Consider the following 19,109-nt stretch of genomic DNA (forward strand, 5'->3'; position numbering starts at 1 on the left):
GGTAAAGTAAATAGAAATTTATGAAGTGTGACCCAGGATTGTCAAAAACACAGCCAGGGGCAGATAACTCAAGCTGGTCAAATAACAGATGTACCAGAGATTACTAAAGGTAAACAAAAGAAGAGATAATTGTTAAATGCCATCAGTCATAAATTATTCTGGACAATGTAATTGTAGAGTCACAGATCATGTCAGATATAAGGCTTCAATTAGATGATAAAATTGAGAATCAGGTTATTGGACCAAGTTTTCTAAATTAAACTTAGGGCAATTATGGTTGTTAAACAAGTAAAACATGTCATTCATAGAAATAACATTAATGATTACTACATAACTGTTTAATAATGATAGAGAAAAGGAATTCATTATGTATCATCACAGATATTTCTAAAAAGGAAAAAGAAACAAACAACACTAAAAAAAAAACCAGGGTTTTGTTAAAAAGAAAACTTGAAACTGAAACTCAATTACATGTATGTATATATCATTTCATTAAGATTTCTATAACATTTCTTGAATGAATTATGTTCTGGTTAATAAATGGAGAAACAGATGTTTAACTCAGCGACAAATCATTTTAATCTCAGTACAGGAAATATACAATAACAGATGTAAATATACCAAATCCTTAAAGTTATTATTTTTTTTCGATACAACTGCTGGTTGAATATAACATGATACATATACATGTAATGTAGGTAGGAAATTATATGGACCACCTCAATTTCAAATTCAGAACTAGGCGACATAATTTACCATAAGAACTTTGTGCATATTTTCTCTTTTTTTTTTAAATGACTGATCCAGAGTAATATAATATAAAATATAATATAGCAAACAGTTCTTACTACTTTGGGTCAAATTGCAGTATATGGACTGGTTGTTGCCCCAAAAAATTCAATGGACCCCAGCTATGCATCATTACATGTATTTTTTTTATTTTAGGCCACCAACTGGTCCATATATTGCCATATGATCCTCAGTATCATGAACTATTTTCTAACATTCCCTGTTGTACAGGTGAGCATATCACTTACCTTGTAAATTAACTTTTCATGAAATAGGAGAATTTTTTTCATTTAAGTAAATTTAACTGTATAATTTTTAGAATAAATTAATTAAAGTTTAACACTGAAAACAAAATTACAATAAGCCAACGTCATAAAATATGTTACAGTTATTACATAACCCATAAATCATTTGTTAATTAATTTTATTCTGGAGATAAAACCTAAGTAGGAAACCATGTCAGACAGATAACAGACTAAATCAATACAAATTATATTATTGATCAGGGGAAAATCCACTGGATTTCTTTTGGAATTTTCTACATATAATAAATGTGTCTTGGATTCAGCCACTAGGAGTCATTGCTGTCTAATACAACATTATTATACTATTTATCCCTGGCAAGAAAGTAAACACAAAATCTACAGATGTATAAATTAAATGTATGTAAGCAAATTAAGGTATCAGTAAAGACAATTTTGTACAGTACTGCAATTACTCAAATATTGCATTCTTTTATTACTTAGTTTAATTGGCACTGAAAGGTTATTGCGCAGATTCGCAAAGATAATCTGACATCTCATGTAAGTTATTGGATTTATAAAATTATACACACAATTCATTTATTATTCTAAAATAGTGATTCAGTTTTTTTTATTGTGTTTGTACCTGCCTATATTATACCATGTCACTGTGGTCAATAAATAAATCACAAACAAAATATTATCAAAATAAACAGGAAAAAAGTGATCCACCATCAAATACTACAATGCTTACTATAACACGAGATAGTCAAAGGGAGGTAATCTTTGTAAGAGGGAGACAACTCTTGCACCCCCTTCATATCTACTTACATCAGCTAAAGAATTCTGTGCTGTAACAAACTCTGTACTACTGTCACTCTCTAAAGTTTTACTGAATGATTTATCATCGTCTGGAGTCAGGATCCGATGAGGGATGTTCATCTTTCCACTATCCCTCCTGTAAGAAATCAAATGGTTTCTAAAGAAGTGGATATTACTAGCATAACACAATAAATATCTTCCTACAGAAAGAATGTGTAAAAGCTGAAATGAATTTTCCAATGAAGAGTAATAAGATAAGATATTAATTCAGTTACCCTAATTTTGATTTGTTTGAATAATCAGTGGTCCCTATACTAAATTAAGTCCTATGAAATGTCCTGTTATTCAGCTATCACCACTGAGGTCATGAAGTAAATTTTTTTTTCTTCCATTCAAATTACTCTCAAGTAAAACACTCAATGAACCACCTCCTTCATTCCCATTTCCTTGGACTTCACTGTTATCATAATGACGTAAACATTAATTCATTTATCATAAAAAATTGCTAAATATTTTGCCTATATACAGACAAGGCCTTGTACAATGTTTACAATTCATAAGAATAAGGCATGACATGCAAGAACAGAATTATACAATGAGTTACTAACTGATGAAGAGGTGACATGAAATTATCATGTCTAACGAAAAACATTTCAAAATATTTTTGATGCTGACTTTACATTTTCCATGTCCTACAAAGCAAACAATCAATAGACAGAAATCTAAAGAAAAGCACATTAACCATACAAGAGAGAACAAAAGACCCCAAAAACCTAGTGCCCTAGTAATCTCAGATTATCTAGAGATAATCCCCTACCACAGTATATGTGTCAAAGGTTATCACTAAAATGTGTAACTGTCAGATCTTGTCCTGTCATTTGGTCCACTTATCAGATCAGGTCTGCACCTTTTTGTGATAACCAAGTCCAGCAGTGGCTTAGCACTGGACAATTTATCAGATTAAATCAGTAGATTAAATACACCACATTGATTAACAAGCCAGCACAGTAAACTTACAACACATCATTTGGGAGAAGCCATGTGTCAGTACCCCCAACCCAACACACAAAATCAAAATGGGCACTGATAAATAAATGGTCATGTAATTAGTATATCATAATATTGGCACAATCTTATGAATCTACATGTACCCGTTAATCTAATTACATTTATCTACAATTAAGAAATACCTCAGATGAAACACTGACAATTAACAAGGTTGGACATTAATATCTATATTCTGCTAATTGGACATTTGGGCCCAGTTTTATAAAGAATTTCCTTAAATCCTACCTCAACTCAAGTTTCGACCAATCAAATCACTTAAAATTGAAGATTGGAAGAAAAGCTAAAAGATTTCAGGAAGATCTCAAATTGAGACTTTAAAATTAAACCTGGGCCTTAAATCCACTGCACTGTGGTCAAATATAGCAGGATACTAAAAAATTGTTGTCAAGGAGTAACCTGACTCATAGACAAACATAAAGATGATGAAGATGTCATGTTAAGTATACCTCCACTAATACAGGAAGTTGATATTGGACAGCAACCAAATGTCTAAATAAAGTCTTATACCAAATTTGAAATAAATCAGTCAAGATAATTGTGATGAAAATACAGATGGACAAGGTGATTCTACACTTGTTGAAAGGGGTATGATAACACCACTACTCGAATAGGTAAACCAGAACATTTTCTAGAATAAAGTGAAAAAGAGACCAGAGACACTGAATAAACTTTAGTCCACATATTAGGAGACAAAGTGTTGTGTTTAATGTGTAGTCCCTCATATTCCAGAACTACATTTAAATACTTATAATCAATGATAATTTGACACCAGAAGAAATGGCTTCTATAATTATCTAACTATTGTAATGTGTTACCCTATTATCATAGGTCATTGTCTGGCCAACTTAACATCTCAATTATCTTCTGTGCTTATTGACCTTTAACAGAAAAGCTGTTCAGAAAACAAAATGTTCTTAACCCTACAGGTACCAGAAGGTTTGAGCATTACAAGTCATTAAATTAAATAAATATTTTGGATGCATTACCATTCTCAATGAAGTACAGTCTGAAGTAAAAAAATGGGTGGATGTCCTATATGAACATGCCTCATAGGGCCTTAAATTTTGAAATAAAAACATCTTCTCTTATACATTAATATGGTGTAGGCAAATGCATTGCCTATAGAAGCAAGCATTGAGAGGTTGACCATTCTTGAATTTTTTCACTTTTTGGTCTGATTGTATACTAAGTCTAGAAATATAACAGTTCTCCATGGATAGCAGGAATATTTTTCATATAACCTGTGATGTACTGACACAACTGACAGCTTTTCAGAAATTTCAAATGTGATTACCTTCCCTATTTTAGAAAAGCTAAGCTTTGATTTGAATAATACAATCAGATCTATATTTTTTTCAAGGTGGGTTAGGCTTTTGTACATTAAGTGGAAAAGTGGAGAAATATGTGTACGTATCATTAAATTTTTCCAGAAAATATATTGTATGAAGCTAAAAAAAAAGAGACAGGAATGCACTGAAAACAAGAGTACTCATCCAATGAAAATAATTGCTAATAAATTTCCACTTATTGATCCTGATTAGTGTCCATTTTTTTTCTTGCTGCAGACTTTCCCTTTATACGTTCTACCAAACCCTGATGAACATCACTTAACAGAAGACCAATGTTTTTTTCCAGACAGACAGACAGACACACACACATATAGCTGTTTGGCTCACTTTGTGCTTTCTACTACTACATCTAGGATAGACGATATGACAAATTTGGTTTTTCTGATCAGTGAATAAATTTTAATATGATTTGTAATAAGCCACCTGATTGGTTGGTTCTCTTTGAAGAATTAAAGGTTTTCATATAAACAAATTCAGTGCTGTGATTATCGCTGAATGGTTCACAATCCACGATTCAAACGATCCTGAACTAACTAACATTTTGATTAAGGATCAAAGGATCAAATCTTTAACTTGGACTGAAATTGATTAGAAACATAAAGTTCTATGTGTTATTGTGCAGGTATATCCCCACTCATACAGGAAGTTAATATCCATCAGCACCAAAAATGACTTAAAAGTATGCCCTACCGATATGAAGCTACATCCCAAATTTGAATTCAATCTATCCATTGAAAGCAAAGATTTTTTGTGAAGTAATTTTCCCTATCATTTTATACACAGGAAAGTGACTAAGTCCCATGAAACAGAAATCAATAACCTTCAGTACCCAAAATGATTACAACATATGCCTCGCCTATATAAAGCTACACACCAAACTTGAAATCAAACCATCCATTTTGACAGACAGAATGGCAGATAGACAAGGCGATTCCAATAGACCATCCACTTTTTGAGTGGGGATATACATGTAATTAAAATTTAATTTTTCACCAAGTTAGCTTGCATTACCAACTTTGAGACACTGTTCATTAGCACAGCAAGTTTTGTGAAGTGTAAACAGTTCCAAAGAAGGTTACATCACATATTGTAATTTGGTACAAAGATTTAAAAACCAAACAAGTACTCAAAGAGGAAACTTTTTAGACTATGGAAGTCTTTTCATTTTTCAATGGAAATTTTGTTCAATGAAGTTATATATTTTCTGGAACTGTTTACAGGTTTCACTTCACCAGAAATGTTTCTAACAGATTTACAGTACTTTTTACCAGAAAAAAACAACGCTCTGACAAATTTTGTCTGCACTAAGGACATAATTATTTTCATACCAGGAAAATCAACTGTAGATGTAGAGGATGTGACACTTCTATAAAAAAATCCAATACTTTACATTATAGACTTTGTTAATTAGTGTCATTTTTGATACCAGGAAGAAACAAGTGATGTAAACACTGCATCCATAAACCTAAACAATTGAAGTACAAAGCTGTTTTTACCAACAAATAGAAACAAGACATTACACTTAACGGGACTAATACCCCGCAGCCTGTTGAACACTGTTCATTTGGGAACCAATGTAGACACATGATTCATATTGGTCTTAATTTGTATGGAGGATAGACCATGCACTTTTGACACACATTTTGCTGCCAATCTAAAACACCAAACTCTAAACAGAAATCAGTAGTATTATTTTGTTGATGACAACACAATAACAGAACGACTGAAAATTTACTGTATAAACAAAAATTCCTGAAAATATGCACACCGCTATAAAGTAACCTAACAGTCTGTTGAGTTACATTCATCCTGCAAGTTGTTGAAGAGGAGTTGTGAACAACACATTAGACCAAGATTTGCTGAAAAACACTTCAGTCCAATAGCGCCATTTCTACAATTTTGTCGCAACATAAATCCCTGAAAATACGCACATCCCAATATGGAAATTCATCACTCCATTGAGTTTCATTACAACCCAGCAGGTTGTTGAGGAAGAATGGGGTACAACATATCAGACCAAGTTTTGAGGAAAATCACCTTAGTTCAATACCCATTCTTTCTACATTTTTGGTCCTAACATAGATTCCTGACAGTATCCATGTCTCTGTGTGGTTATATTTCATCCCATAGAGTTTCATAATAATGCTGCAAGCTGCTTAGAAAATAGCTTGGACAGCCAGATTGACGGACAGACAGACAGGGTGAAACCCTCAAACATAGCATAGCAAAGCATGATATGACTGCAGTGGTCGAACCCAGAACAGTTGGGGCAAATGTGGACACAATGTTAGTTTTGACACACATAAGCATAGGGATGAACACAGCAAATGATTTCAACACTACAGAGCACTGATCTAATTTAAAGGGAAATACTTCCTAAATATACACAGGGCTCAAGCTACTGGGCGATTCGGGTGAAATAGTCGCCCTGGAGTCGCTCACTTCGCCTTCAGAAGACAACAAAAGCGAAGTGAAGTCACGCTCTCATTTTCAGACATCTCCCATGATTGGGACTGTACTCAGTCTTTTAGCGGTATTTTGACCGGAGTTATGTCTCTTCCGATAACAATTCAAACAAAAATGGCGCCCGGTTCAGAAAGTAAATTGTAATATTTTTCAAAATCTATCGAATTATCGGTTACAAGAAAGTACTTTAATCAGCTTTTTGTTTCAAACGTTTAAGACAAGGATACGGAATGAACATTCTTCACTTCAGCTTACAATAATTCACATTTACCGTTCACATTTCGTTACAAAATGTGCAAATTTGTCGTGCGGGTTCTTTGGACTTAAGCTAAATTTATCTCAATTAATAATATGGTAGAAAAGCTGAAGTGTTTTTTTTATCTTCATGTTTCATAACAGAACAGTTAATTCACCATTTTGACAGAACATTTCTTAAGCTTGAGACGAGTTCGTACTGACCGCTACAATACGTGTCAATAAAGTTTCAGTCTTGATTTGTCAGTAATAAATTTTTAACATGATTATTGATACTCTTGGTCAACTTACATCAAGAGACCGGATATTTGGGACATGAAATCACTACAGATTAAGTGGAGTCAGGACCAAAAAACAGAACAAAATGAAAATTCCAACAGAATGTCACTGCCTGAAATTTTCTATACCAGTGCTGCTAAAAAGGGCAAAATCATTAGGATAATGCAATGCAAGAAGCTTTGCTTTGCTTTGCTCAATCATATATTAATTTTGCTATAATAAATTTGGTAAGGGGTAGAGGTATAGATTGGAAATTCAATTTCATGAATATATAATACAGTCAACCATTCAGTCAGCGGGCTGATTTCTTTTTGTGCAAAATATTTAGTTACTTGCATATGTAACATAAAGAAAAAGTAACATTTATCTCAATAAAAGAAAAAAAAGAATATACGAAAATGCTTGCTTATACTGTGTGCATGTAAGTAACAATTAACACATGATTTTAAAAAGCATTAATTAGTAAATGATACGCGAACACATTCACTTCTCCGTGTTCACCCCCACTTCTCCCTAGTGTCTCTCTGAAAGAGAAGTCACTTCTCTCTATTTTTTTCAAGTAGCTTGAGCCCTGTTTAAGATGAAATTCTATATTTCATATAGATAAAGCCCAGAAATGACCCAAATTTCTTTTTATTTAGCAAGTGTAAATTTTCAGTATTTGCTAAATTTAGCTATTGGAAAAAATTCTGAAATTCATTCCTTGCATAGCACATAACTTGAAATCCAATTAAAAATTTTCAAAATCAGATCAAAAATTAAAAGTTGATTTTTAAGGATGTGGTCCATATAACCCATTTTAACTCGAAAACCATAAGCAAGAGATATCTGAATTCAAATTGGAAATTGTAAATATGGATTCTTACAAGGAATCCAACAAGAGGCTCCCAGGAGCCTGAATTGCTCACCTGGTTAAAATTTGTCTTTCAAGGGTAATAAATTTAATAAGGAGATGTCCAACAATTTTGACTCAAGAAGACTTTGGTAGGTATTTTAATAAGGATCATTTCAGCAATTGAAAGTTTCTTTCTATCTATTATAGGTTTGAAGATATTGGCTGAAACTGTAAAAAAAAAAATAACTTTTACATCTTTCAAGGGCAATAACTCTTACAAGGAGTCGCATGACAACTTTGATCCCTGAAGACTTTTGAAGGCCTTATAATAAGGATCATTTAAGCAAATGAAAGAGTTTGGCTAAACCTAACGGTTTTGAGATATGTGCGAAAAACTACTGTCTGACCCCTATTGTTCTATTTTTAGTAATGGTGGCCATGTTTTTCGATGAATCAAAAATCCCAACACAGTTCTATGCAGGATATCCCAAGAAACATTCATACGAAGTCTGGTTTCAATTGATTAAGTAGTGTTAGAGAAGAAGATTTATGAAAGAAATAACATTAAAAATAGCAAAAATCGTTAAAAAAAGGGCAATAACTCAAACATGGCTTAACAGATTAAAACCAAAACTTGACCGGAGATAGATCTCATCATGCTGAACACTTTTACCCACATCAGAATTTAGCTAAACTTAATGGTTTTGGAGCTATATTAAAAAATCTACTGTCTGACCCCTATGTTCTATTTTTAGTAACAGCGGACATGTTTCTTGACGAATCAAAAATCCCAACATCAGTTCTAAGCAGTATATCCCAAGAAACATACCAAGTTTGGTTTTATATGGTTAAGTAGTGTCAGAGAAGAAGATTTTTGAAAGAAATAACATTAAAAATAGCAAAAATTGTTGAAAAAGGGCAATAACTCCAACATGGCTCCACGGATTAAAACCAAACTTGACCAGAGATAGATCTCATCATGCTGAACACTTTTACCCACATCAGAATTTAGCTAAACTTAATGGTTTTGGAGCTATATTAAAAAATCTACTGTCTGACCCCTATGTTCTATTTTTAGTAACAGCGGACATGTTTCTTGACGAATCAAAAATCCCAACATCAGTTCTAAGCAGTATATCCCAAGAAACATACCAAGTTTGGTTTTATATGGTTAAGTAGTGTCAGAGAAGAAGATTTTTGAAAGAAATAACATTAAAAATAGCAAAAATTGTTGAAAAAGGGCAATAACTCCAACATGGCTCCACGGATTAAAACCAAACTTGACCAGAGATAGATCTCATCATGCTGAACACTTTTATTCTATGTCCGAATTTAGCTAAACAACAGTTTTGGAGATATATTAAAAAATCTACCATCTGACCCCTATGTTCTATATTTAGTAATGGCAGCCATGTTTTTCGACGAATCAAAATTTCCCAAATCAGTTCTATGCAGGATATCCCAAGAAACATTTATTCCAAGTATGGTTCTAATCATTCAAGTAGTTTCTGAGGAGAAGAGTTTTGTATAACTGTTAAAACGAAGACAGAAGCCAAGTGATGGCAATAGCTCACAAGGCCTTCGGCCAGGTGAACAAAAAAAAAAAAATTTGAAACCGGACCAAAAAACAAAAAAAGTTGTATCTTTGATCCCCTGTAAATTGAAAATGGTCCAAAACACATGAAATTTGCTGATTCATTAGTTTACCAGAATTATACAAGAAAGACAACCAAACAAAAGTTAACAAAATCAGAAGGAAAAGAAAAATACTCCATGGGTTTTAATAAAACTGGTATTTTCCTCTTTTTAGCCCCTTATTCTAAAACAGTAGGAGCCACAAATACAAAATGTAGAAACCTTCCTTTAGAAGTCATTAAAATCATATCAACATTTCATAACAATTGATCAATCACAACTGAAGTTATTGCATGGAAACGAAGTGTCCACAGACAACCTAAGAAATCACAACTTTAAATTTACTCCCCACTGAATTTAGTCAAGAGCAATTTATACAAAGTTATATTTGTTTGCATTAACGGTTAGGGCAATAGCCCTCAAAATCAATCTCAACCTGCATCATGTAAAAGGGAATATGGTGGCAAATTCTATTAACTTGCACAGAAACCAAGAGTCTACACAAAACCCAGAGGACAATACAAAACATAGCAGTTGTATACAAAGCTCAGTACATGTAATTCCTAGACTGAAACTGGTAGGAAACAATGTACTCAAGTCAGGGTTTGACAATAGCACTTGTCTGGTAGTCCTGTGCCTACCTAATTTGAGAGAGGAATACTGTGAAAGTACTATTGTTCGTGGGGTACCAATTTTCATGGTTTTCGTGGGTGGGAAAACCATGAAATTTGGTTCCTGAGTAGATTTCCATTGATGTGTATACTGAAAACTTCAAAAACCTGAATTCAGGAATCCACGAACTTGAGTTTCTTCCCAGATCCACGAATTAAAGTACTTTCACAGTAACTAGAAATTTATTTGGTAGTCCAATGGGATACCTAAATAATTCTTAAAAAATTACTAAACCAAAAGACAGGGCCTCAATATAATTTAGAGGACATCCTTATTAATCTATCAGAAAGTCCTTTGGGCTACCTAGCCAGATAAATGTAACAGCTACATGTGTATTCATAATCCAAGCAATATGTGAGAATCAAACTTTAATGTGAGAAATATCAAACACACTTTTCCTTCTGACATAAACATATGGCGACTGATGTTTTGAAGTAACAATTGAATTGCTTAAGTTAACAACAGTAGGAAACATAAATAAACTGTTTACATGCTGCCAACATTCTACTAACCTTCTGATCTTCTTACACCCACATTTTGGATTTTGTTCAATTTCCAGTCAGAAAAAAGATTTTATCAATTAGCAAAACATGGCCTGGAGTTTTATCAGCTAATAAGAGAAAAACTTTACATCTACAATCCAGGAGAATTGAAGCAGGGAGATGTATGATACACCCTGCTATTTTTGGTACTTAATGCTCAAGAGCATGCACCATGAGCATGTGTTCTCGTTTGATTTGTTTCTCGACTTGTAAAAAATATTATGTGTAGGTGAATAATAGAAAAAAAATCATAACATTACACATTTTGGGTGCAAGTTATTTAACAACGTTTTTATTGTGATAAATTTTACTATTATAACATGATATAAACAACATCTGTACAACCCGTATTTTCAAAATTTTATTATTACCAACATGTAAGTGGATTTTTTCTCAATTATCAAAAAAGATATTATTGAATAAAATTTTGGCCTAAAATGACATAATATTTCCATAATTATTTCTTAATTTACAGAAAACCTCTCTGTAAGAGATGCTGAAAGAAACTTAACCATCTTTATTTCAATTATAGGAAGAAAAAATATAATGTACATGTACCTCAAATGTAAAATACCAATAATGGTTAAGGGTACATGTACCTCAAATGTACTATACTATTAATGGTTAAGGGTACATGTACCTCAAATGTACTATACCACTAATGGTTAAGGGTACAAGTACATCAAATGCACTACACCACTAATGGTTAAGGGTACATGTACCTCAAACTGACTACACCACTAATGGTTAAGGGTACATGTACAAGTACCTCAAACAAACTACACCACTAATGGTTATGGGTACATGTACAAGTACCTCAAACTGACTACACCACTAATGGTTAAGGGTACATTAACATGTACCATCAAGTGACTACACCACTAATGGTGAAGAGTACATGTACAAGTACCTCAAACTGTCTACACCACTAATGGTTATGGGTACATGTACTTCCAACGGACTACACTACTAATGGTTAAGGGTACATACATGTACAAGTACCCGAAACCGACTATACTCATAATGGTTAAGGGTACATGTACATGTAGCTCAAACATACTACACCACCAATGGTTAAGGGTACATGTACTTATTCTATTACAAACAAAACATGGCCTTGAAGTTAAACATTAAATAAATTGTATAACCTCAAGAACTTAAGAAGATTACATTTTTGAAGAGATCTAATTCTAACATTCCATAATTCTATATATAAACATCAAAACTGTTTATTATTACATTAGAAACAAGTATCTAAATTACATCTAAGGTTCTTGTTAGATTTCCAAACACTTAAAAAAAATCATTTCCTCAGTAACTAACTTTTAGAACTTGTATTTGTGAGTCAAGTGCCAAGTCTTTAATCTAGCTATCATATTGACTGTATATTTTACTTGTCTCTTCTGTTATTGTAAATCTACAAATCTTTAAGACTGCACAAGTTTCAATGACAAATTCATGCTGAATTTAGTTTTGAAAAAAAAATCCTCATAAAAGATTTGTAAAATATGATTCTACATTTAGAAGTTCTGAAATTATTGTGTGCATCAATTACTCAATGCAATTATACAATATCAGCTGAATATGCTACTTTATTTTTATGTGATTTAGTGACTTATCCCACAGGAATAATGGTAAAAATTTGTACTATGAGATTTAAAAGAGTAATCAAGGTAACCAATATTCTTGCGAAAATGAAAAGAATGTAATCCAGGGACAAAGACCAGACATGGAAAGCAGACATGCACAACAAAGAACATAAAGTAACTAAAATTATACATACAAAGTAACAAAAGCAAATGAGCAACTCAGACTCCACTAAAAACAGAGCATGGACCAGGTGCACCGGTAGGGTAAGCATCCTTTGCTTTTCTAAAAACACCTGCCAAGTTGCTCATAAAAAGTCAAGTCTTATTGCAAATACAAGTCAATTATACTTTTTAAAAAGTAGTTTCTGAATTGACCACATATAGAATGCATTAAAATGACTTTTGAATGGAGACATACTCTGTAGTTTAAGAAGCAAGTATTTGTTATATGATGCTTCAATTAGTCTAAAAAAATGTTTTTACAAGCAGTTTAATCAAATAAGTAGACAGTGCAGAGCAAAAGCAAAACCTCCAAGAAAAGCTGGCTGGCCTAAAGAGGAACACAACAGAGGACTACCAGTTCCATCTATCAATCATGTGTAGACCTGTCACCTAAAACCTACAAGTGGACCTTAATTACTGGAAGTTAGTGCAAAAGCACTCATGTCACTGCTTAAATATGCCTTTACAACCTAGCCACCAGTGTCCATAAGATGTAGTTTACCATTTCCCAAGGCCATAGATAATATAGGTTTAGTAGGGGTCAGTCTTACAAAGGTCAAATATTTTTACAGTTAAAGAGCTATTCAATAAGATTAACAAATACCTTGGATTCAAATAGGTATTAAACATTTAAACACAGGATTACATATATCAAGGATTTAATTCTATATGAATATGTGATCAAAATTCCCAATAAAAGTATTTAAAAGGCAAAAAAATGTCTGTTTCCTGCTACCCTACCTACCCTATTTTTGTGACTACCCTAGACATTCTATGGACATTTTGCCTAAAAAAACTAGACTGTTCCTCCATTAACTCAATGTAAAATGTTTTTGAAAAATAAAGTAATTTCCCTTCTTTTTTCTTGCTGGCAGCAGGAAACAAAAGTATTATTTTTTGGGGCCTAACTGCCACATAACCTAGTTCAATCATTCTACATCTAGTCAAATGATATCCATTTAACCCTGTGACAAAAGCTTACAATTTATGCACAAATAGTAAATTCCTTTTCAAAGTTGTCTAACCTTGTAGTATAGAACTAATAACACAGACATCTTATGTTGAGGGAAAGAAGGAATCACAGTCATCTGATGTTGAGGGAAAGACGAAATCACACAGCCATCTTGTTGAGGGAAAGATGGAATCACACAGCCATCTTGTTGAGGGAAAGATGGAATCACACAGCCATCTTATGTTGAGGCAAAGACGCAATCACACAGTCATCTTATGTTGAGGCAAAGATGGAATCACACAGTCATCTTATGTTGAGGCAAAGACGGAATCACACAGTCATCTTATGTTAAGGGAAAGAAGGAATCACACAGTCATCTTATGTTGAGGGAAAGAAGGAATCACACAGTCATTTCATGTGGAGGGAAAGATGGAATCACACAGTGGAAAAGATAATATTCTTACCTTGTGGGATAGAAGGAATCAGATAATCTCCTTATGAATCCATCATGTTTTATCTGTAGTGACCTCACACTTTCTGTGAAAGAGGCATTCCTTTTCACACTCTGCAAAAGAAAAATCAAGTGTACACATTAAAAAAAGATAAACATGCAAGCAATTTCTTTTTCTCAATTATTTAAGCCAAACACTAATGCAAAATGATTAATAGTATAAGTAATACACTAGTATTCATAAATGCGTGACTGTTTCTAAAAGACAGAATTGCAACAGTATGTCTTACACCTCAAATAATAGATCACACATTAACCATAAATAAGTAAACCTTATACCTTACATACATGCACATATGTGGGAAAGACTAACAATCAATCCTTGCAATGCTGTGAAGATTTTAACATTATCATTACAGGTTTATGAAGGAAAATTAAAAGTTATCTTTTGAACATTACTCACAATAGTTTGCCACATCGTGTAGTAGAAAGCTCAATAATGTACAAAACTCAGTCCTAATGTACAGACATCTGTACATGTACATGTATTAATTCTGAGCAGTGCTTCCCAGTGTCGTATGAAAGACCAATAAAAATAATGAAAGGAAAGTCCTTTTTAACAGTTTGTATCAAATATGTGTATACATAACTACATGCACCTTAAATTTCATGCCCTGTTCAAGTCCTAATATCCCTTGTCAGTTTAATATACATATATATATAAATCAGTTACATGTGAATCATTTGTCTTCCTTATTAATATTGATGGATTAATTTGTTAAGAAGTGATTACACAGAGTGTTAATTACTATGTAAACAATCAATGTTCCTTTGAATTGTTATCTGATTAGCCAAGCTCAAAGGAATGAAGCCACACTGAGATATTACATGAAATTCCTGATTAAAATTTATTATCTCCCCTTTGATCTAAAACTAGTCTCTATACAGCTAAACATCCTGATATGATATGTGGTATGGAGAATTATAATAAATACATCAAATTATAGTAACAAATTAAAACTTAAATAGGAAATAAAACTATAATCTTTTTCATGCAGATATATACATGCACTGTGTGACTGACTATTACTCTTCAAACCTTGTGGTGTACCTAATGAAATTACTGAGTTATCTAATTTGCTTTTTTTCAATCATTTTTCAATCTTGCTCCTTGTGTAGTCCCTACTTTCTACGATGGTAATATAAAATAATTTAGTCTTTGAGCTCTAAGATAGTGATGTCATTAATGACAGTTTTCACAATTATCCCTCTATTGTGTAAGCTCCAGTTTGTACCATAATAAAACAATCAGGGAGAAGGGCAATCTTGGTTATTATAAACTGACAGCTCCCCTGAGAGAATACTGGGATTACAAAAATCTATAACTGTCTCGCCATGGAACAGTCAATGAAGAATAGTATTCTAGGTCAATACTTTATAGCAATATGACCCAAAACAATAGAATGAATCAGTAACCATTACTCTAGTTCACTGTCCCAAGCAGCACTATCACTGAAACCATGAAACCATGAAACCATATGACTAAGATATAACAGTCCCAAGCAGCACTGCCACTGATACCATGTGACTGAGAGTTCACTGTCCCAAGAAGCACTATCATTTAAATCATGCGACTGAGAGTTTACTGCCCCAAGCAGCACTATCACTGAAACCATGAAACCAAGTGACTGAGAATTCACAGTCCCAAGCAGCACTATCACTGATACCATGAAACCATGTGACTGAAATATAACAGTCCCAAGCAGCACTATCACTGATACCATGTGACTGAGAGTTCACTGTCCCAAGAAGCACTATCACTGATACCAACTGACTGAGAGTTCACCATCCCAAGCAGCACTATCACTGAAACCATGAAACCAAGTGACTGAGAGTTCACTGTCCCAAGAAGCACTATCACTGATACCATGGGACTGAGAGTTCACCATCCCAAACAGCACTATCACTGATACCATGGGACTGAGAGTTCACCATCCGAAGAAGCACTATTACTAAAACAATGACTGAGAGTTCACTGTCCCAAGCAGCATCACTGAAATCATATGGCTGAGAATTCACAGTCCCAGGAAGCACTATCGCTGAAACAATGCGACTGACAGTTTATTGTCCAAAGAAACACTATCACTGAAACCATGTGACCGTGAGTTCACTGTCCAAAGCAGCACTATCACTGAAACCCAGTCGGTAGGGTTAGCAATATTTAGCAAATACATGTAGTTCATAATGCTGAGGATCATATGGCAGTATATGGACTGGTTAGTCAAACCCCAAAAAATCATATGGACCAAAGCGTTGCAATTAGACCTGAAGTAGCATGAACTATTTGATATATCATACTTTATATAAATAGTTTACTATGGATCATTTGTGTGGAAAAAAGAGTAAACAACTTCTTCAACTATGACGTCATTTTTAATTTGAAAGTGAGCAGTGCAAATAATTCCCGGTCAGTTGATATGACGTTATATGGACTGGCATTTATATCAAAGATTTAGTAAACAAATAAAAATCTTAAAAGTATAATATATACCAATATTATACTTGTACCATTTTTATTGGTTTACTTTCTTAGATAAAACTGCCAGTCCATCTAATGCCATATGGACTGGTAAGAAATTATATGGATTGCCTTGCTTTCATGAAGTCATATTTAAGAAGTTGTGTATGTTTCTCTTTTCTTCACACGAATGATCCAGAGTAAACTATATAACAAAGTATAATATAGCAAATAGTTCAAGCCACTTCGGGCCAAAAGGCAATATATGGACCTGTTGGTCGCCCCCACAAATTCAATAGACCTCAGTTGTGCTTCGGTCTATATAATTTTTTTGGGGTGACCAATCGGTCCATATATTGCCTTATGAACTTTTTGCTAAATATAATCAAACTCAAAGTATGATAATCTGCTGTTAGAATTACAGCGATTCTCTTTTATCTCATATTGAAAGCTATTATTTCAGTAAGATTTCAGACTTTGATGTTAAAATGAATAATGCAACCAGCAGTTATGTTTGATAGTAAGTAGAGTAATAACAAGGTGAATTGTATCAAGGGCAAAATAAAATCATATAGAAACTTTTGAATTTAGTACTATTAAAAACATGAAAAATGCCCACTTTTATTCTACATGTAATACTGTAAACATACTAATCCCTTTATTCACGGTGGACAGAAAACCATGAAAAATAGTACACACAGAATTAATTTTTAACACTTCATATTGCTTACCATTTTTTTTTTAAACCACAAAAATTGATATCCGCGAAAATATATTCAATTAACAGAATCTGCAAAAATTAATATGCTTACAGTAACACATAAAAACACAGGCCTGGTTACTCTGTGATGAACTGAAATGAACCACTAATATTTTTATGTATAAAACTTTACCTTGATCACTTTTACAATCTTATTTTATTGCAGCTAAAAATGGAATTGAACAAGGAGCAAAGCAATGAAACTACAATCAAATAAATAGTAAATGTTTCACAACTTGATGAGGTTACTGACATACAATGAGATTTTCTACAATTTCTACATAATATGTAATAAAGAGTGATTGTGAGATTGTGTACTGATGTACAAGATTCTGTACAATTTCCACATAGCACATAGTACAGAGTGATTGTGAGGTTACTGATGTACATGTACAAGATTTTGTACAATTTCCACATAGTACAGTGTACAGAGTGATTGTGAGATTAATGACGTACAATGAGATTTTGTACAATTTCCATATGGTACAAAGCTTTTTAGACCATAGCCCTGGTAAAAAATAAAGATAAACATATGAGCAACATTTCATGCAACCCATACATGTAGGCTTTGTCTATTCAAAAAAATGAAGAAACTAGTCCTGTTAGAATTGAAATTAATCATGATAACTACATTTTATTATTGATTTACTATGGGTTGGTCTTTTGTGTTGTTATTTAACCCCTTGCTGTTGCTTGGGGTAAAACAATGCAACATAAATGGCTGGCTCATGGTAAAACAATGATAAAATGGAATTTTTGTTTCTGAAGTGTGCACCATGGGCATTGAGATTATTTCCAATAGACCAAAAACTATGACAGTCATCTAATTCTTCAATTAATTTCAGTAGCAAATCAGTAAATCTGCAGAAAAGGTTGATGATGTGATAATGTCACAGTCGTATAACAATTTGGTCTATGATATGATATGATATGATATGACAAAATATTTTATCCAATCAGAAAGCTTGTTACATCTGAAATTAAATTATCATAATGAAATTTCGTATTCAGTCATTCCAAAGGTCAGATAGACATAGTAAATAAAATAAAAAATATTTCATTTTTAATTCTAACATAGCTTACAAATGGTCAGATTAGGCCAAAAAATGTCTGTTTCCATCTACCCTACTTACCCTAAACATTTTATGCCATTTTGGCTCAAGCACTGTTTAAGTCTATACTGTTTTCCCATTAACTTAAAGTAAATTGTTTTTGAAAAATAAAATAATTTTCCTACCAACTTTCCCTATATTTTTCTAGCTGGTAGCAAGACAAAAAAGGAAAATTTTTTTTTTGGCCTTATGTAAAAAAATTTGTAACTGTGAAGTGAAACCTAGATCTATAGTGATATCTTAGCAGATTTGTGCTATCATTGCTATCTACATGTAATTAACTCCCTATACTATATAACTTACATTCCTTGAGGAACTATAGCACTGAAAAAAAATTGAACATGTGACACCAACCCTATATGAAAAAAACTAACATACATGTATATATGCAATTAAACAGTCAAAACCATTTTGTACATGTACCAATACATGTACTCCAAATACCCAAAACAATGAAAGTTATAATTTCTCCTCAAATAATATAGTTGGAACTAAAATAATTTAAATTAGGTTCTTTCATCAAGTTTTTGAATATGCCTGCAGCAGCGCTA

At 32.9% G+C, this 19,109-nt stretch overlaps 1 protein-coding gene and 1 long non-coding RNA gene across 11 annotated transcripts in view; one reads left to right on the forward strand and one right to left on the reverse strand.

Annotated features, from left to right (window-relative positions):
* The window catches only part of LOC148613111 (ras-specific guanine nucleotide-releasing factor RalGPS2-like), a 59,513-nt gene that overhangs the window by 23,101 nt on the left and 17,303 nt on the right, over window positions 1-19,109 (reverse strand). For 4 of the 8 annotated variants that reach the window (XM_088595157.1, XM_088595165.1, XM_088595162.1 and 1 more), the window contains exons 2-3: window positions 14,182-14,282; window positions 1,863-1,989 (exon numbers count right to left, since the gene is read on the reverse strand). In XM_088595157.1, the coding sequence (XP_088451283.1) occupies window positions 1,863-1,989; window positions 14,182-14,282 (228 nt within the window). Of the gene's footprint in view, window positions 1-1,862; window positions 1,990-14,181; window positions 14,283-14,631; window positions 14,662-17,902; window positions 17,942-18,861; window positions 18,883-19,109 lie in introns of those variants that run through there. The other 4 variants (XM_088595159.1, XM_088595158.1, XM_088595163.1 and 1 more) reach the window with 3 other exon arrangements.
* LOC148613112 (uncharacterized) lies at window positions 36-5,845 on the forward strand. Of its 3 annotated transcripts, XR_015924565.1 has the most exons (5): window positions 36-109; window positions 946-1,020; window positions 1,536-1,592; window positions 4,282-4,327; window positions 5,491-5,845. It is a non-coding gene; the product is annotated as an uncharacterized LOC148613112 (long non-coding RNA). The 3 variants fall into 3 exon arrangements; XR_015924564.1 differs by lacking the exon at window positions 4,282-4,327; XR_015924563.1 differs by lacking the exons at window positions 4,282-4,327; window positions 5,491-5,845 and adding an exon at window positions 4,487-4,788.

The sequence above is a fragment of the Perna viridis genome, chromosome 7 (genome assembly GCF_037379345.1).
Source record: "Perna viridis isolate PV_CMFRI_1.1 ecotype Kerala chromosome 7, ASM3737934v1, whole genome shotgun sequence".
NCBI classification, from domain to species: domain Eukaryota; kingdom Metazoa; phylum Mollusca; class Bivalvia; order Mytilida; family Mytilidae; genus Perna; species Perna viridis.